Below are 17,274 nucleotides of genomic sequence, written 5' to 3'. Positions count from 1 at the left end.
AGAAATTAATCAAAAAACATCTAGCATAGTTTGGTTGGAACATTACACTGACTATGTTTTAAGGAGTTTATATTGAATTGAAATTCATGAGGAATTAATAAAACTTACCAGGTTCTGGCATAGTCCAGGCTTTACATTTAAAATGCTCACTGGGATCTGAAGGTTGACCTATTCCAACCAGATTTGCAGCAGCAACTTTGAATTCATAGAAGGCATCTTCGATCAAATCCTCTACCTTTTAGGAGAAAACAATCAATGTATCAAAATCCGTGACTTATTATCTTTTAATAAATTAAAACCTTAAAAATAAACATTGGTTAATTCATTATCAAGCCTTAGTGCTGTGCTGGTGTACTGGAATGATCTAATTTGAAGGTTTTACTCTCAGATCAAACACACTGCAGAGATCTACAATGTATTTCCATGTTTCAGCCACACCATCTTAGGAATAACAGCATCCAATATATTGGCATGAGAGGCTGTAAAATGTTAGAGCAACAGCCCAGGGAACCCACCCAATGAATGACCACTAGCAGATGCTTTTGGGTGAGTTTTCTATCATTAAATACCTTCTTGCATTGCTTATGAATGGCTATTCATAAGCTATTCACTTAAGCAAGATTCCAGATGGTGTTTTGGTGTAAAGAGGTTATAGTGGACTGACCAGAGAAGAAAGGAAAACAACAGGAAACTTAAGGAAAATCCAATCCAATTAGTTCCACAGTGTGTTGCTATAACTCTGGGAAAGATTCCCTCAGTAATATTTTCTGGCTTGTACACATCTTTCTCTTAATATTACCTACCGTTACAAAGTGACGAAGTAAGCACTGGAAATTAGATGACCAGAATCCATGCTATACCTCGGCATATGCCCCTGGCAAATGAACCCTGATCTAACAAGTCCATAACCACACCATCATCTCAGATTTTGAGGTCAAGGCAGACAAGCTACATGGCATGAGCTTCTTGACACACTGAGCACCTCACAGTAGCAGTCCTCTTACATCCTTCCTCTTCCAGACCACCTAAATACAATAAACAGGTCTTCTATATCTCAGTCCTCTGGATAATTTTCCCAAAGTTACATTTAATCTCAAGAGAAAGAGGCAGCTGAGGGTAATACTTCCTGTGGAGATACTGGACAGTTTTAGATTTTCATGAATAAATAAACTATAACTTTAGTCTCTGGGAAAATGTGAGGTAAAAAAAGATTTTGCTGGGATTTTTTTTTTCTTTTTTTACAAATGTATGATGGGATGGTAATGAACTCATGATGGGATAGCACCAAATACAAGACCGCAAACAATGTAAGACAGGAAGTGTTAGGCACTGATAGAATTTAAGACAGAAATTCCTGAAAATAGAAAGCTACAGTGTATGAGTCACAAGAGACAATAACAGCTCAGCCTGTAAAAATGGTTTTTAAGGGAAAGAATATTAGTGAGGTTCCCTTAGAACTATTTAATCAGAGAGGGTTAAACCTTTAGCGATTTCCCTGTACTTAATATCTCAAGACCTTCTCTGCTTGCAGTATCTCATAAAATATTCTGTCTTTGTTTTATCTCCCATCAGTGTTTCAGATTCCAGTCATTCAAACTAACCTATGAAGATGTACCTGAAGGAACAATTGGAGTTACTGGTGAGACTGAGACTTAAATATCAAATTAATTAGATTTGGAATTATTTCACTTAATTTACATTCCTCATTTGTTTAAAAATGGAAATATCTGGAAAGCATTGCTTAATATTGCTCTTTCATGCCTATCCTACCCACCTTTTTTTTATTTCTCAACATCCATGCTCCATCTGCTACATCAGAAACGCCAGTTCTAAACTCACTCACAAGTGTATGTACCCCTGAGTATTGCTGGCTGCCTTCTGCCTGTGCATTAAACTTTCTTCCTGAGCTCATCTGAAGCATTATTTTCTACTTCAGTGTCAAATATCTGTTAAAGACTCATGTCTGCCCTGAGGTTTATAGGAAAGTTGCTGCCTTGCAGAAATAATTTAAGAAGTATTTGGGAATAAAATCTGATTGTTCAACTTAATTTAACAAGCGTCAGATTGATTAATTCCTTGCTATATCCTATATTCCTAACCTTTCCTCATGGAAGTTCACATCAGAATTTTCCTATTTTAAGAAACATTGAATACATTGTATGCGCAACCAGAAGTAATTTATTTTAAAACTAAAATCATTGCTCTGGTACTCTGGAAAGGAGGCGATGAGGCATAATGCTAAGCTTATTAATATACTTCCCTTTCCAGATGAAGGAAGATTTTGAGAGTAAGAACAGGGACATTTGTTCTCAGCCCATCTCCATTTCATTGACAAGTGTCGAGTTCTACAGACAGCACAGTCATCTGTCCTGCTAAACGCTCCCATCCTTTCTCTGCATGTTATTACAGTGGGGATACATACAGTGGGGATACAGTGGGGCTCATTAATGAATATAGTTTATGAATCATTTTATAGCTCATCTTGTTGTGAAAAATGCGCTTCACACCTTTTTCCTCAAAAATTTCCTGAATGGCCACATTGGTCTTTGAATCTCATAGCAGGGGATGGCACTGATTCTCTACCCAATTTTTAGGCTTGTTGCATGCCAAAATACACAATGGAAGGGCCATGTTTTAATTGTATTAAGCATTTAAAGAATTTCTCTGCAAGAAAGTAGAACTCTGCCAAAAGAAAAGAAATAGTACAAATCAACTCCAGAAAGATACAGATTAAAACTACCAACCGTGTAGATTGTCCGAGTAATAAGGGAAGAATTGACTTCATGCCAGTTTTGATGGTTAGCTTCCCGTTTATCCATATAATAACCAAGGATTGGTGAACCTCCACTGTACTTTGGTGCTTTCCAGCCAAGGGTCATTGAATTACCATCGCAGTTCAGAAGTGTGATACCATGAGGATGTGATGGACAAGCTATAAGGAAATAAACATCCTGAGAGCTAGGACAGAGTCTAAAACACTTCAAAGTAGTTGTTTAGCATTTTTTGTACCGCAGCATACTGCTATCAGTTGCACATCAGCAACAAAGTAGTTGTAAAGCTGCTAATCAACATTGACTTTATCTCCATACATAAACATGGAACCTTTTGAAAGATCTGCCTAATGTGCTGCTGTCTGAGAGACAGCAAGAAGGAATAGATGATCTTTGGTATGGAAATGGTAATGTCAGCAAAAGAGCCTCCAGACAAATATTGTACTAGAAATGGATCAGATCTTTTCCTGCTAAGAAACATATAGGTTGCTCAAGTACTTTCAGAATACAGTAAGAATCTCTCAATAAGAAAAAAAAAAGGCCATGAATTTGAATGAAACGAAGTCATATGACTTGTCTGATCTTGTAGCCTTCATGCTTTTCCCCTCTTATCCCCATATTATATGCCTGCTTCAGACTAAGCGCTTTCAGGCCCTGTAAGGAATAGAAAACATTTAGATTTTGAATAGCTTAACCTATGTTGAGGCAGAAAAGACATTTCCTTCATGATTTTATCTATATGAGTTTACTCCCATCTGTAGCAGAAGCAGAAGTGTCATCCAAGAATCTTCCTAGATATAAAGAAAACCTTTTTCCTGAGCTTTTTTTTCCCATACTACTAGCCAACACCCTTTCTAGAAAGCACTGTTTTATATTTGCCACCTGCACATGACCATTGGCCCGAAGATAGCCCTTTCTTGAGCCTCTTGTGCTCCAGTCAGTACAGGCTAATCTTCTGGCCCTAAAGCTCATCTGATATTTTCAGTTCAATTACCCCTCTAACCTGAGAGAATGTGACTTACCTCATTCTGAAGAGGCCCTTAATACAGTCCCTGATCTTGTAGCTGTACTGGGGATCATCATGAAAATAGGGAGTTATCAGCAGAACTGGCCATTTGTTCTTTTTTCCAAATGTGGTTTTATACTTAGGGACCATAAAACATGGCCTTTGCAATTATTACCACTTCTGAGTAAATAAGAACGAACACAGTTGAACTCCTATAAATTCCCTTCAAAAAAATACTACAGAAAGATTCTGCCTATGCCAATATGTCACCTATAAATAGTCCTGCTAAATTCCTGTTAAAGCTACCAATATAGATAAAATCTATATCTAAAATCTATATCTACATCCAGTAAGTGTGTGTAAGATCCATGTGCTCTGTTTGGTGACACACCCCATGCAACCCTCATCTTCAAAACACACAGTGACAAAATAAAAGATGCAAGTGCATTAATGACATAGGAGTGATAGATGTACAAGTGTCCATGCACCACGTACCCATATGAGACACGCTTTGTCCTAAAAAATCAAATAGAGTACGTTTGTCAGTAACATCTTATTCAAATTTATCTTCTAATAGCCATTCGGAATTATAACTCTTTTAGAGGATTATTTATGACAAGTATGCCTATTGATCTTCTCCAAGAGGTGGAGGCCATTCAGGTGGTAAAAAGGTGTTCTATTTTCATTTTGTTGGATGAAACAAGAACTGTGCAAAAATTAAAACTGGACCATAGTGGCCCAGATCCTGTCCATGGCAGGGGGGTTGGAACTAGATGAACTATCACAGAATCACTATGGTTGGAAAAGACCTATAAGATCATCTAGGCTGACCATCAACCCAACATTACCATACCCCCTAGACCGTGTCCTCAAGCGCCATGTCTACACACTCCTTAAACACCTCCGGGGATGATGACTCCACCACTTCCCTGGGCAGCTTGTCGTCTTTAAGGTCCCTTCCAACATAAACCATTCTATGTGTCTACTTTTTGTTCTAAATAATTATCCAGCCTTTCACTCAGCATGTATCATTCCCACTGAAGGTTGAACAATGAATATTTCTTATACTGAAATTTTGTTTGCAGACTACCAGGGGACGTAGATTGTGCTCTAATCTGGAGCAGCCACAGGGAATATTCTGGTTTGTTCAGCCACACAGTAATAAAGTTTCCTGAAACTCTTCTAAATGGAGCAGATTCCATGCTAAACTGATTTGCACCACTTCAAACAGAAGCTACTTGCCTAACTTCATCAAGATTTACAGCTTCTTTGTTACAGCTGAGAAGCAGAAGGCAACCTGGTCATTACAGTGAATGTAACCATGTGTTTCTAACAGGCATTATGCATACCTTTGTTTTAAGACAATGTCTTTTCTCTAGAACAGCCACATGCTAGAGCATAAACATCACTAAGAGGATGTGCTCGATGGCTGCAAAATGTACTGTTATAGCAAATGAGACCAAAGGAGTTGATTGCTGAAAACAGGTAACTTGCTCAAGAAACCAGAAGCTGAGTTGCACAGAATCATACTTACTCAGCGCAGCCTGTACTGTTATAGCCTCCGACTCCTGTGAGTTTTCACTGAATCCTACTGCATTCACAGCTTTCACACGGAAGACATACTGCTCTCCAGTTTCCAAACCATGAACAACAAACCTGGGTTAAAAAACGTTATCACCACCTATCAGTATATATTTTATAGGCACCATTCTGTGCTCTAACATGAAATCTTGGCAACAATCAGAAAGCTCAACTTCACAAGTGTTTCACAAGGGAAAATATTTCCAAGAAGGAAACTGTTATACAATGATGTGATGTAGTACAGTATAATTGGGTGGGACACTGGAACAAAAAATCACAGCACTCATTAAATTGCCAGTACTGATCTACCAGGTAGAGTCAGATAAACTACAATACATTCCCTCTGAACTTTGGCTTGCTAAATTCTAATCTATTCTGGGAAGGGACCATATTTTTCATTGTATTTTCATAGTCACTATCAAAAACAGCTTTCAGTTTTGATCCGAGGTTCTAGGTAATTATTGTAGCAGACAGAATAGTCAAACTATCCTACTGTAGGATATATTCATATATGAACAAACTAAATGGGGTTTTTTTGGTTTTGTTTTGGTTTGGTTGGTTTTTTTTTGCTGTTCCACTTCCTTTGACAAAACATTAGTCTTTATTTTTTCTTTGATGAAATTTCTTAACTACTTGACCAAAGGATTCAGCAGAATACAAAGTCACTGAAAATTAATTAATAACTGACAAAATACACTAAACAACATGATGTGTTTGTTATAGAACCATAAGAAAATATAAATTACACATCAAAACTTTGCATTTGCTGAGTGATTCCAATAAAAGTAAGTACGATTATCACAAGGGAAATTACTTGAAGAATCACATAATGAAGTGTGATATTTTCAGGTGGGAGTAAGAAATCATCAGAAATGCAAGCAGAGTCAGCATCATGATGAGGGAACTAGAAACAAGGACTACTCTCTTTTACCCATAGATGTAGTAGGTCAGGGAACCCTGATGTTTCTGGGATGGGACACTTGGATTTCCTGCACAGTAACGTCAGCAGCCGAAGCACTTTCCCCACCATGTTTACAGCAGACATGGCCTGCCCTGTTGCCCTGATGTCCATGGATTATGGGAAAGCTTCCGAGTTCCCTCTTCTCCTCATACTCTTCCTCATGTACATCAGGTCTGCTTACTTCATAACATAATACAGACTTTAAGAAAGGCATTTATTTTATGCTCCAGGATATACAGAATGATGTCTCTAGAACCTGCTTTTATAACTCAAAGGCATGGAATATATAAAAAATGCTTCTCTTTGGAGAAAAAAAAAAAGGAGGGTGAGGGGGTGGGGGGAGAAATCTGCAATCTGAAAAGCTTAGTTTGTGAGTCTGCCGAGTGTTTTTCTTCACATTCATTCAACACTCACCTTCCATGATAACACCATTTTTTAGTACGAAAATTTACTTAAAACTATCCTACAGTTTTCAAACTTCCCCAAAATATAGAAGTATTTTCAATACCTGTTATATTTAATAGGTTTATGGTTACTAGGTTCCCAGTGATTTGATCCCACCACAGAATAGTCAATGTAGTAACCATATAAATCCTCTTCATGTTTTGGTTTATCCCATTGAACTACAACTGATGTTTTTGTATTCCTTGTGGCCACTACCCGACCAGGTGCAGACGGGACAACTAAGAAAAAGGGAGAAAACATATGCTGTTACAAAATACATAAAAATAAGAGTAAGGTGAGTTAGATGCAACACTGTATACTTTTATCATATTTAATCACTACAGTTATGACTTATTCTACCATGTTAAAATTGCTGCATGATATATAATTATATTTGTTTCACTATAAGTCTGGATGTTTCTATGTATGTGTGTATCAATATAACTATTTTTCTATTTGTTTACTTAGAGTAAACTTACTCTAAACTATGAGGCTCCCTACCTGTCTGATTTTATACACATTTCTGAGGAGTGAGTTATAGAAGAACAAAGTTTCAAATATTAGTGCAGATAGACACATACATATATGAAAACGTTCTCTCTCAAATAAGAGGTTTATATATATCTTATGTCATTGTAGAACTACTGCATCAGTAAGAAATGTACATAAACTGTAGAGGTATGATATCATGAGTATTAAAAAATACTGCCTTCCAGTCAACTTATGACAACCCCAATTCAGAAAAGGCCAGCTTTTCAGCACAACTTTAAGAATACGCTTGAAAGCTAAGTTTACGTACTTAGCTGGGTGGATTTCACAGATGCATAGGAACATTGGTTGGAAGGGATCTCTGTAGATCATGTAATCCAACCTATCACTCAGAGTGGGATTATCACCAAAACTAAACTGGATTGTCAGTCACAAATTTGTCAGAGTAGTGAAAACTTCAGACAATGGAAATTTCACATCTTCTTTGCACAACCTCTTCCAGCACTGCACTCTTCACTCTTGCACCTTTTTCACTAAGAAAGTATGTCCAACGTGAATTTCCTAAGGTACAATTAGTGGCTCTTGCCTCTTTTTTTTTTTTTTTTCATCCTGGCATTGCCTAGAAGAGTTCAGCAACATAATCTTTGTAGATCACCAAAATAAACATGCCCAGCTACCTCCACCTTTCTTCACAAGTCACAATCTCTAACCCTCTGGCCATCTTTGTTGCCATCCAGTGGTCCTCTCCAGTTCCTCTACGTCTATCCATCTAGACTATGGGATCCAGAACTGGGACCAATCCTCTAGCATGAGCTTCTGCAGTAGCAAGCAGAAGTGGATAATGTTTCCTTTAATTTATTCTTTACAGTTTTCTCAATGTAGCATAGTACACAGTTCACTTTACATGCAATGGAAGTTCACTTTTGGTTTATATTGATCTAAACACCCTGAATGTGCAGAAATAGAACCAGAAATATCAAGGTCTAAATTAAAAAAAAAATCTTAGTAAGGGCCATTTTATAGTATACACAGTCTGTATACTATAAAATACCTATATGAACTTTCATAACATAAGGAACTAAGGCAGTGTCTCAGCCTTCTACAATATGGTTAAGAGAGGCATCCAGCACTAGCCTATTGAAGGCATTTTAGCTTTCTGAGATTGATATATTGCAGAGAACTACAAGCAGCATGAAACAAAAGGAAGGTAGCATTTTTTAAATTTAGTCTTTCAATCTCAAAATAAAAAATAATACTTACACACCCTAGCACTTTATGCAGTAAGTCTGTAAGATCAAATGGGTTCAGTTTGAAATAAAGGCACCTACATTTAGGACTTTGTGTGTGTCTACAAGCACAAGTTCTAAAATTGTCGTTATAGTCAAAGAGCTACAGCTTAATTCAGTTACCCAAATAAACTCATTTATGGACATTTTAGAGCATCTGAGACTTCTTCACGGACCTGCCAGATATGACTCAGGAGATACTGAATACCTACACCCCTCTGAAAGGGCGAACTGAAAGCATCTGAAAGGGTACTCAATGTCTGGCCAATTAAACTGAGCCTCTGAATGGTCTCTGGCAGAGTCCTCAAAATTATTCGTCTCTCGCAGTGTAGACAGTCCATAGCTGGGTGCCATGGGGCAACTTAGGGCAACATCAGCCAACTTATTCTCCAAGCTCCAGTTGCCACAGTGAGAGCAAAGACATCTAGAGTACCTGTACATGTCTACATGGAAACACCTAAATTTAGACATTAATCTCAAACTGAATACTCTTTTACCACTCAGTTCAATTACATAATATTATGTCATTTTGGATGACCCCATCCAGCTTCTAGTTTCTGCTCAAGACAGAAAGTTACCCATAATTCATGTGTAACAATTGCCATCCCCATGAAGTTCTGTCAGCTACTCTCAGGAATGTCAAATGACACTATCTGCAGGCAACTAAATGGAACCATGTGTGTCTGCTGTATTTTAGCTCAGGTGGTAAACTCCATCTCTGAAAATACTCCTGCAGTTTCTCTTTAAAATAGCATAATCTGCTTCACACTTTCAGCTATAGTTATGATTTATTCAGTATGTCTTGCATTAACCCCTAAGGGATAGCCTATTTTCAGTACTAAGTGAAATAAATACAGTATTTTTCTTCACTACTTTAGGGAATGCTGAATGGTTTAAATAATTCATATGCATTAATGAGACATCAAATCAAGAATACATAAAAGAAAAATATGGTTTTATTTCATCATGTATAGTTACAGATCAAGCTAAAAGTGATGGATTGCATTTTTTAAAATTCTGGTAAACATTAAGAAGATTGTATTGTTCAACATTTAGTGAACTATAAAATATCAGATACTGTAAATATTTATTATATTACTAGCAAGTCTATCAGTAAGATATGTGCTCTTAAGGTGATAGCTGTCAATACATGGGGCTGTTATAAGTGACCTCTGCAAAACTGCAAGAGCAAACCGAATATTCGACCAATAAGATGAATAACCACTCCTTAAATTTTCACTTGTGTTTTTGAATGTGGCCCCAAGATAAACACTTGATTTTCATTTGGAAGTTATCATTCAATATGTAGATATATCTTCCCCTATCCCTGAAATCTACTCATCTGCATTCCACAGCAATTCTGCAGCAGCAGTAATTTGCAACTTAGAACACTAAGAAAAAAACAAGAGACTACCTTATCTAGCTGAAACTGTAGGGAATTAGGTAGTATATAATTACCTGAACCAGACAATATAATTATCTAACTTAACAATTAACCTGTATTATCCTTTTTTTTGACAAGTCACATTAATAGAGCACTCTGAAGTATGAATAACAAAAATTAGTTTAGCTTTTTAACAATTACTGGTCTCAGCAAGGAGGCTTGTGATTGTTCGGAAAATTTTGGAATGTTCCTAAATTTTAGCATCTTGGTCTTTTTTCAGTCCTTCACAGTACTGAACACAAATCAGTTCAGTTACTATTCTTGTAGTTATCCTAATCTAATTATAATGAGAGTCGTCTATTTCCATTTTGTAAAATATATATTGTATTTAACATTATTTCCTTATAATTAATGCCTTACCAACTGTATCTTGTGGTTGAATAGGTTCTGTGATTTCAGATGGATCACTGATGCCATGCTTGTTTGCTGACAAGACTCGGAAAACATACGATTTTCCTTCGGCAAGGTCAAACACTGCATAGCGAGGAGATTTTACTGCAACTTGTGCATTGACTCTTTGCCAGCTTCCACTGCCAACCATGGACTAAAAAAAAAAACAACCAAAAACAAACAAAACCAAAAAACTGTGAATCACTTCTGTGAACTGTCAAAAATTTAACATGTTGCTGTATTGCATCCTGTCATGAATTTATTTAAGAGCTGTAAGAGAAGGATCACTCGCAAATGCCTCACTTATGCCTCACCAAATTCTCATAGATCATGCATTCCATTACTCTACAAAAAGGCCTGAATACCTCACTGTCTCCTTGCCTGTCTAAACTTCAATATATGCACACTTGTACATACAGCTAGCCTTCAGTTAGGACTGAGACTGTCAATTGTGATCCGTCCCACAAGAATTACGCTTATGTCCTGCAACACTCACTGGAACACCCAAAGGTTTGGTAGAAAGCAAGTCCTATTCAAAATTCTGCAGAAAGGTAGGGAGAGGGATGTTACTTTAACCATTGCTTCATCTTTATATATTCTGTTGAGTAAGATCATGTCCCTAAAAGCATTCCTCAAATGAAATAATTACTGTTGAATATTCTCAATGCAGCAGCTGAGCTAATCATCACCACAACTGCACATGGAAGAGGAATGCCAGCAAACCAGCACTTTGTGAGAAATTTGCTGTACATTAGGTTCCCCAGATAAACTGTTGACCCAAACCAAAAATTAGAAATTTAATCTTTTAGCAATTTTAGTAAAACCCAAGTGCCCAGTAAACAGCTTAAATAAAAACTCCTTCAAGCACAGACAGGTGCATTCAAGTTAAATGTTTATAAACTTTTGGAACAGAGAGTGTGGGAACAAAACCCGATAGACTGTGAACTTCTCAGAGGAGGAAGTGTGTTTCATGGGTGCTTGGAAACTACCCTGTATATAATGAGGCCTACTTTAAATAAATAACAAAAATGTAAGCAGCTGGAGCCCATATATCAAAATCTTTTTATAGATATTGAACCCACCTAGTGTTCTTGAAAGAAAAAAATAAATATAACATCCATTTTCTTCATAATAAAAATATGGGAAATATGAAATAAACATTGTTTTGCCATATATTTTACTTTCTGGTATGAAAAACATGAATTACATTTCACTTCCACAGAGGAAAGAATCAACATTACAAGCTATTTTTTAGTTTGATTTGATTTATCTATTAATGATTTTAAGGGAACATTTCTATACAGCAGGCAGAACTCATTTCCATTTTGTGTTTTTTAAAGCTGTTAAAAATACATTTTTATTCTTCAGGACTGAGTCTTCTTTATTTGAAAATTATTAGAGTTAATTAGAAATTGCACCTTTCTAAATTAACAGATGACTGTGGAAAGAAAAACAAACATTCACCTATGAACCAATTGAGCTATTCATATATATGTTATTTATATGCCAAAAAAAATTTAGATTCAAGTATTATTTAGTATAATAAACCTTTATTTCTAATAATAGCCTTTTAGTCCTCATTCTCACTTTCCATCAGTAAGTTTGGCATTTAATTAAAACCTGTTTGTTCATCATTGCCATTGCTGTATACTGTTTCTGGAGCTATATAAAGCTATTTTTGTAAAACAAACAAATACATAATAATACTTAGAATGAAATTCAACTACCCAAATGCAGATGTCCACTGCATATTCTGGAAACAACAGGGTATTTTAATGTCAAGAGCTGAATCAAAACCCTTAAGACAGTGTGCTTGAAATTTATAGATAAGAGCAGGTGTCTGCAACTGAGAGTAAGTACAAGGAAGACATGCTATTTTATTGCATAGAAAGAAACTAGATACTTTTTTCCATAGAAATTTTCATTACTCCTTTCAAATGTGAAAGGTAGAGTGGGAGAAATCATGGACATGCTTGCTGTAAAAGTTAACTAGTGACTGGACTTCACTTTAAACCTTGCTTTAAACTTTAAATCCATCAGGTAATGGATGATGAAGGAATGTAGAGATGGGCAAAAAAGGTCTTTTGGAGTGAAAATTTTGATGTGACTGAGAAGGAAAAGACAAGATGGGGGCTGCAAAACGTGGAGTGATGGGAACAGAACAATTGGCTGGGAAATGAACTGTAGAGGAATGTGCTGAACAGATGTGAGAAGAAAAAAGATTGCATGGTGAGGGATTGAGAAAAGGCTGTCACAATATGCAAGACGCAAATTGATTGTGTGGCAGTTTTATGGACAGTTTTAATGTTTGTGGATCATTAAGAGGGGGCATATGCTGGAGGCATAATTCATAAAAACTAAGTATAGCTTGGCATGTAAGGGATTTAGGGGTCAGGTATGAAGCCCAATTTACCTACTGGGGAAACTTTGTAGCAAGGAGGAAAGATTATGACCCCTGGCTGTAATCCAACATACTTAATTTAGAACTCTGGCTCAGGGAGAGATGTATCTAAATCTTAGTGACTTAGACGGGAGAAGAACAAACCACTCCTCCTGCGATCACTGAAGCCCCCTGCCAAGTCAAAGGGAAGAGGAAGGCAGCCATGAAGACTACCAGGGAGCAGTGAACCTGAGACAGGCATCTGCCTCTCCTCTGACCTTACAGGGAATCAATTGGAAATGTCAGGGTATAGCAGAGGGTTCTGCAAGCCTGCAAAAAGTAAAGTGAGGACCAAATTATCAGTTACTCTTTATTCCTTACTCTACCACAGGACTACCAGAAACTTCACTCAAATGCAGGCAGGCTGTAAACTTCCAGTCTTGCCTGTAAGACTGTGAAATCTTAAGATGTTTCTTTTCCACTAAACCGCTACCTTACACATACAGTTTTTTCTCATTTTAGACAGCAGTAAGCAAATAACACATGGGCATCCTTTTCCCCAGACCTTGAATTTCAATGCACATTAGATCATGTAATAAGACATTTGATTGTCCATGCTTCTCTAACATCACATTACCAAATCCTACAAGACCACAGAAAGTATTAGTTTTATTGTTTATTCTGTAGTTCTAAAAATGAGCTGAATGTAATTGCACACAGCAGTGAAACACCTTACAGCCGAATGCCACTGTAGGGTACAGTACCTTCTCAATGAAATACGTCAGTGGCTCCCTGCCACGGGGAACAGGTGGATCCCAGCTGAGTACAACATATGTTTTGCTGATTTCTGCAGCATGTACATTGGTGGGAGGGCCCGGAATCTGAATATCGCCTGGAGGAGTAATAAACGTAGAGAGTGTTAAACAGCAGCTTAACCCCTGGGTCAGCACTCATGCTACAGCTCATCTTTCTGAACTCCCACCCTGCAGTGCAATGCACAGCTATTAGAGGTTACGGTATCATCTGTGCAGTTCACTTGCTCACTTCAATTAAATTTTGAGAAATAAAGCATCAGTATTAAAAGCTAGCTATTTACTTTTTCAGTAGAAGTTAAATATGCCCCCTGAAAACCTGTGCATTTGTCACACTTCTTTTCTTTGATCGCATTTGCATTACTTCTAACTGCTGGGCAGAATGCCTTGGAAAAAAACTAATCACTATATGTAAACAAGCAAAAAAAAAAACCCCTATTCAATATATGTAAAAACCAGATATTTTCTGATGAAAGACAGAAGTCTAAAGAGTTATTACTAGAAACTAGACTAGAAGAAGATATCTGGAAGTGAAGTACAGTAAGGAGAAAAGCAGCTTAAAACAAAGTGGAAAGCAGAAAATGAAGCAGACCCTATTAGCACTGTATCCTGTAATGTGACAGCATTACAAGCCGTATAGACTAAAGCACTTCTAAAAACTACGGATCAGAGACATAAAACTTTGTCACCAGCAGTCTGATCACTTCACCAGTTGGTGTGGCCTGATCAAACCCCTCTCCCCACTCACTCTGCAGGGTTTCCAGGCGTATGAGGCAGTACCTGCATACCCTGGGCCAGGCTGGAAGAATTCAGCATGGCACTTTTTGCCCACTGTCACCCACCACAGTGTGAGAAGACGACAGTTTGGCTATCCAAGGAATTGCAATGGTCTAAAACAGCACTAGATAGGAGAGACTCAAACCTATGATGTACTGCTTCAGGCATAGCTACACAGCCCTGAAGAAGCTTCGTCCTAGTAATAGGTCAGAAATAGCAACTCAGCAGACACATACGAATATTTTATTTTTATGGCTTGCAACAGAGAAAGGAGAAAGTTTTGTTCTGTTAAGGTACATTTTGCCACTTCTCAGGTTAGCAAGGAGCATATATACTGTAAATGCTCAGGATTCGACATTAAAAAAGATAAAAATGTTTCAATAACAATCTCTAAATCACGGAAGCAATGTTTTAACAGTTCATAAACATCTGTAAAACCAAACAGCCTCAAAATATACACTGAAGTTATTTCATTTTACACATTTCCCAATCAAAACCGGACTGTTTTTAAAGCAAACTGACATATCCAAAGAAAATGCTTTCTGTATTTCTTTTCCTACAAATACATTTTTTCTTTAAGAACAGCACACAGATCATCTGAGTTTAAGACAAAATTGCTGACAGTCAAGAATTGCAATAATCCTTCATAGCATAATGCATAAAGTCAAAAACTTTCCAATAGGTTTCACTTAATTAAATCTCAACTTGTTTTCTTACATCCTTGAAAATCCCAAAGCTAACATAATTTGTAATGATATAACATGATGGTACAGCCTGCTCTCCCAGAAAGGAAGGTCATCTGGCACTTAAAAGGAAATACATTTGTGATCTATGAGATCACTTTTTCAGAAAGGAAAGCAGATGAAAGTAATGATCTATATAAATTGTGGTATTCGGATATTCACATTCCTTTATTAAATACGCACATTGATGTAACAGAAATCCAAATATCATTATTCACGTTAATGCCAGTGTGACCATTTAACACGTCTGATCATTCTCATGCAACCCTGAGAGTAGGAGTACATTCTGTGATACCAAACAAGTAAGACAAATGTATTCTGGTCCTATAACGTGATTCAGATCCTATAATACTCACAAATCATATTAAAACTTCACCTGTTCTGCCCATGCAGTGGGCAAACCATTTAATGTCTGATTCTCCTTTGAACTACACCTGTCCTCAGGTGGCTTCTCTTTTATTATGTTATTATTGGATTTAGAGCTTCTAACCTTTATGGAAGAGAGTAGACAGACTTTTTTATTTTTTTTTTTTTTTACTACTGAGTCTTTATAGTTAACATTTGTGACAGTTTATGTAGAAATAAGATCATTATCCAAGCCTAGAAAATCACCACATATAGAAACAACCAAAGACAGAAGAATTTCAGGCTTTATCTCAAAAGTTGGCAGAGATGTTTCCAGTTCTCCTGAGGAAAACCAATATTTAGTGTATAACCTTAACCTTAAGAACAACCTCTCTATTCAGATAGATATATTAATTAAAGAATTGGGACGGATTTCGTATGTTTTTATCATAAATGGAAACAACTTGTTCATATCATCAAATTACATATGGAAGAGCTATATTATCTCCCAGAAGGATAGGAGTAAGGGAAATGTGGGCAATCAAATGCAATGTTCAGCTCTTTAAACTCAGCTTAGCACTAGCCAAAGCAAAAAGCTGAAGAGATCCCATCAACACATAATGAAAGTAGTGCTGTTGAGTGTGATGTTCACTGTGCTTTTAGACCTCACCTTTCACTTGTGTTCTCTCAGCCTTGCAAACCAGAATATGTCTTTATTATTATAAAGAGTTTACTCACCAGGTGGATTTCTTTTCAATCTATGTTTCTAATTATAATGCTAAATTCCTGGAGTATAAACAAATGGACTGAAATCATAGAAATTATACATACCTTCAAGGTCATCCTTACTGATCACAATCTTTCGCCCTTCATCCACATGAATAGCTGTCGATCAAAATATTCAATTAGTTTCTTGAACCAGTTTAATATACCAACAAGTTTTGCAAATTATTGTTCATCACCTGTTCAAAAACCCATATTCCTTTATTTCTATAACCCTGTTATTAAATCTTTCCCCAGATGGAGTCAACTCAAAGTCATACAATAGGAATGTCATAGGAAAACAGAGCATGGTAAGACAGTGCTATTTAAAGATGTTCTAAAAACCAAGAATCATAGTCACAGTAGATGGATTCAATTCTGTGATAGATTAGTAAACACCTTTATCATGGATTGGTCTTTTATTATAGGAATTAATCTTAAAGCTAATGGAAATACAACGTATTCAACTCAGATTTTACAAGCAACATTGGGACAGTGCTCTGCAATGTTCATAATGAGTTTAATTCCCCTCTGAGTAAAAGGAGCACACAAAACAGAAGGTGTGCAAGTACATGATATACAAAAGCTGTACAGGGGTTTGGGACAGAACTAAATCAATAAAACTACTCCCCAGAGCAAGCCAGATTACTCTATTCATGGAGAAACTCACATAGGGCTCCTTTGCGGTCTGCAGTGGCCTTGAGCACAAGACCAGCTTTCAGAAAGAGTTTGTTCATTACATAGATTGACTTTTGCCATCTGCCAGGAAAGTCACAATACCAGAGAAACCCCAACTTGTAGCATGGGGGCTTTGTGCCAGTACTGGCATTCACTGAGAAAAAATGTTGTGGCTAAGTACAACAGTCTGTGAGCCAGTCAATTCATACGACTTTTTTTTTCCCCTCTGACATTAAAACTGAAATACTCAATAGCTTTTTCAAAAGTTAACTACCAGCAAACATAGAAGTTCATGGGATCTGAGGGCCCATCTCCCAGTGCAAATTATACAAGATTCCAGGGCATATTAGCTGTTAGAAAACATTGTCCCTTGTGATAATGAGTGTCTATATTTAAAGCTAAGCA

At 36.9% G+C, this 17,274-nt stretch overlaps 1 protein-coding gene across 1 annotated transcript in view; it reads right to left on the bottom strand.

The window, feature by feature from the left end:
• The window catches only part of MYOM2 (myomesin 2), a 72,299-nt gene that overhangs the window by 31,873 nt on the left and 23,152 nt on the right, over positions 1–17,274 (bottom strand). The window contains exons 12-18 of the mRNA XM_010148881.1: positions 16,261–16,314; positions 13,517–13,644; positions 10,343–10,526; positions 6,828–7,002; positions 5,312–5,433; positions 2,745–2,932; positions 109–235 (exon numbers count right to left, since the gene is read on the bottom strand). Of these exons, the coding sequence (XP_010147183.1) occupies positions 109–235; positions 2,745–2,932; positions 5,312–5,433; positions 6,828–7,002; positions 10,343–10,526; positions 13,517–13,644; positions 16,261–16,314 (978 nt within the window). The remainder of the gene's footprint in view (positions 1–108; positions 236–2,744; positions 2,933–5,311; positions 5,434–6,827; positions 7,003–10,342; positions 10,527–13,516; positions 13,645–16,260; positions 16,315–17,274) is intronic.

This window comes from Eurypyga helias, unplaced genomic scaffold, assembly GCF_000690775.1.
Source record: "Eurypyga helias isolate BGI_N326 unplaced genomic scaffold, ASM69077v1 scaffold4213, whole genome shotgun sequence".
NCBI lineage: Eukaryota > Metazoa > Chordata > Aves > Eurypygiformes > Eurypygidae > Eurypyga > Eurypyga helias.
This window is presented reverse-complemented; position numbering and strand designations above follow the sequence as displayed.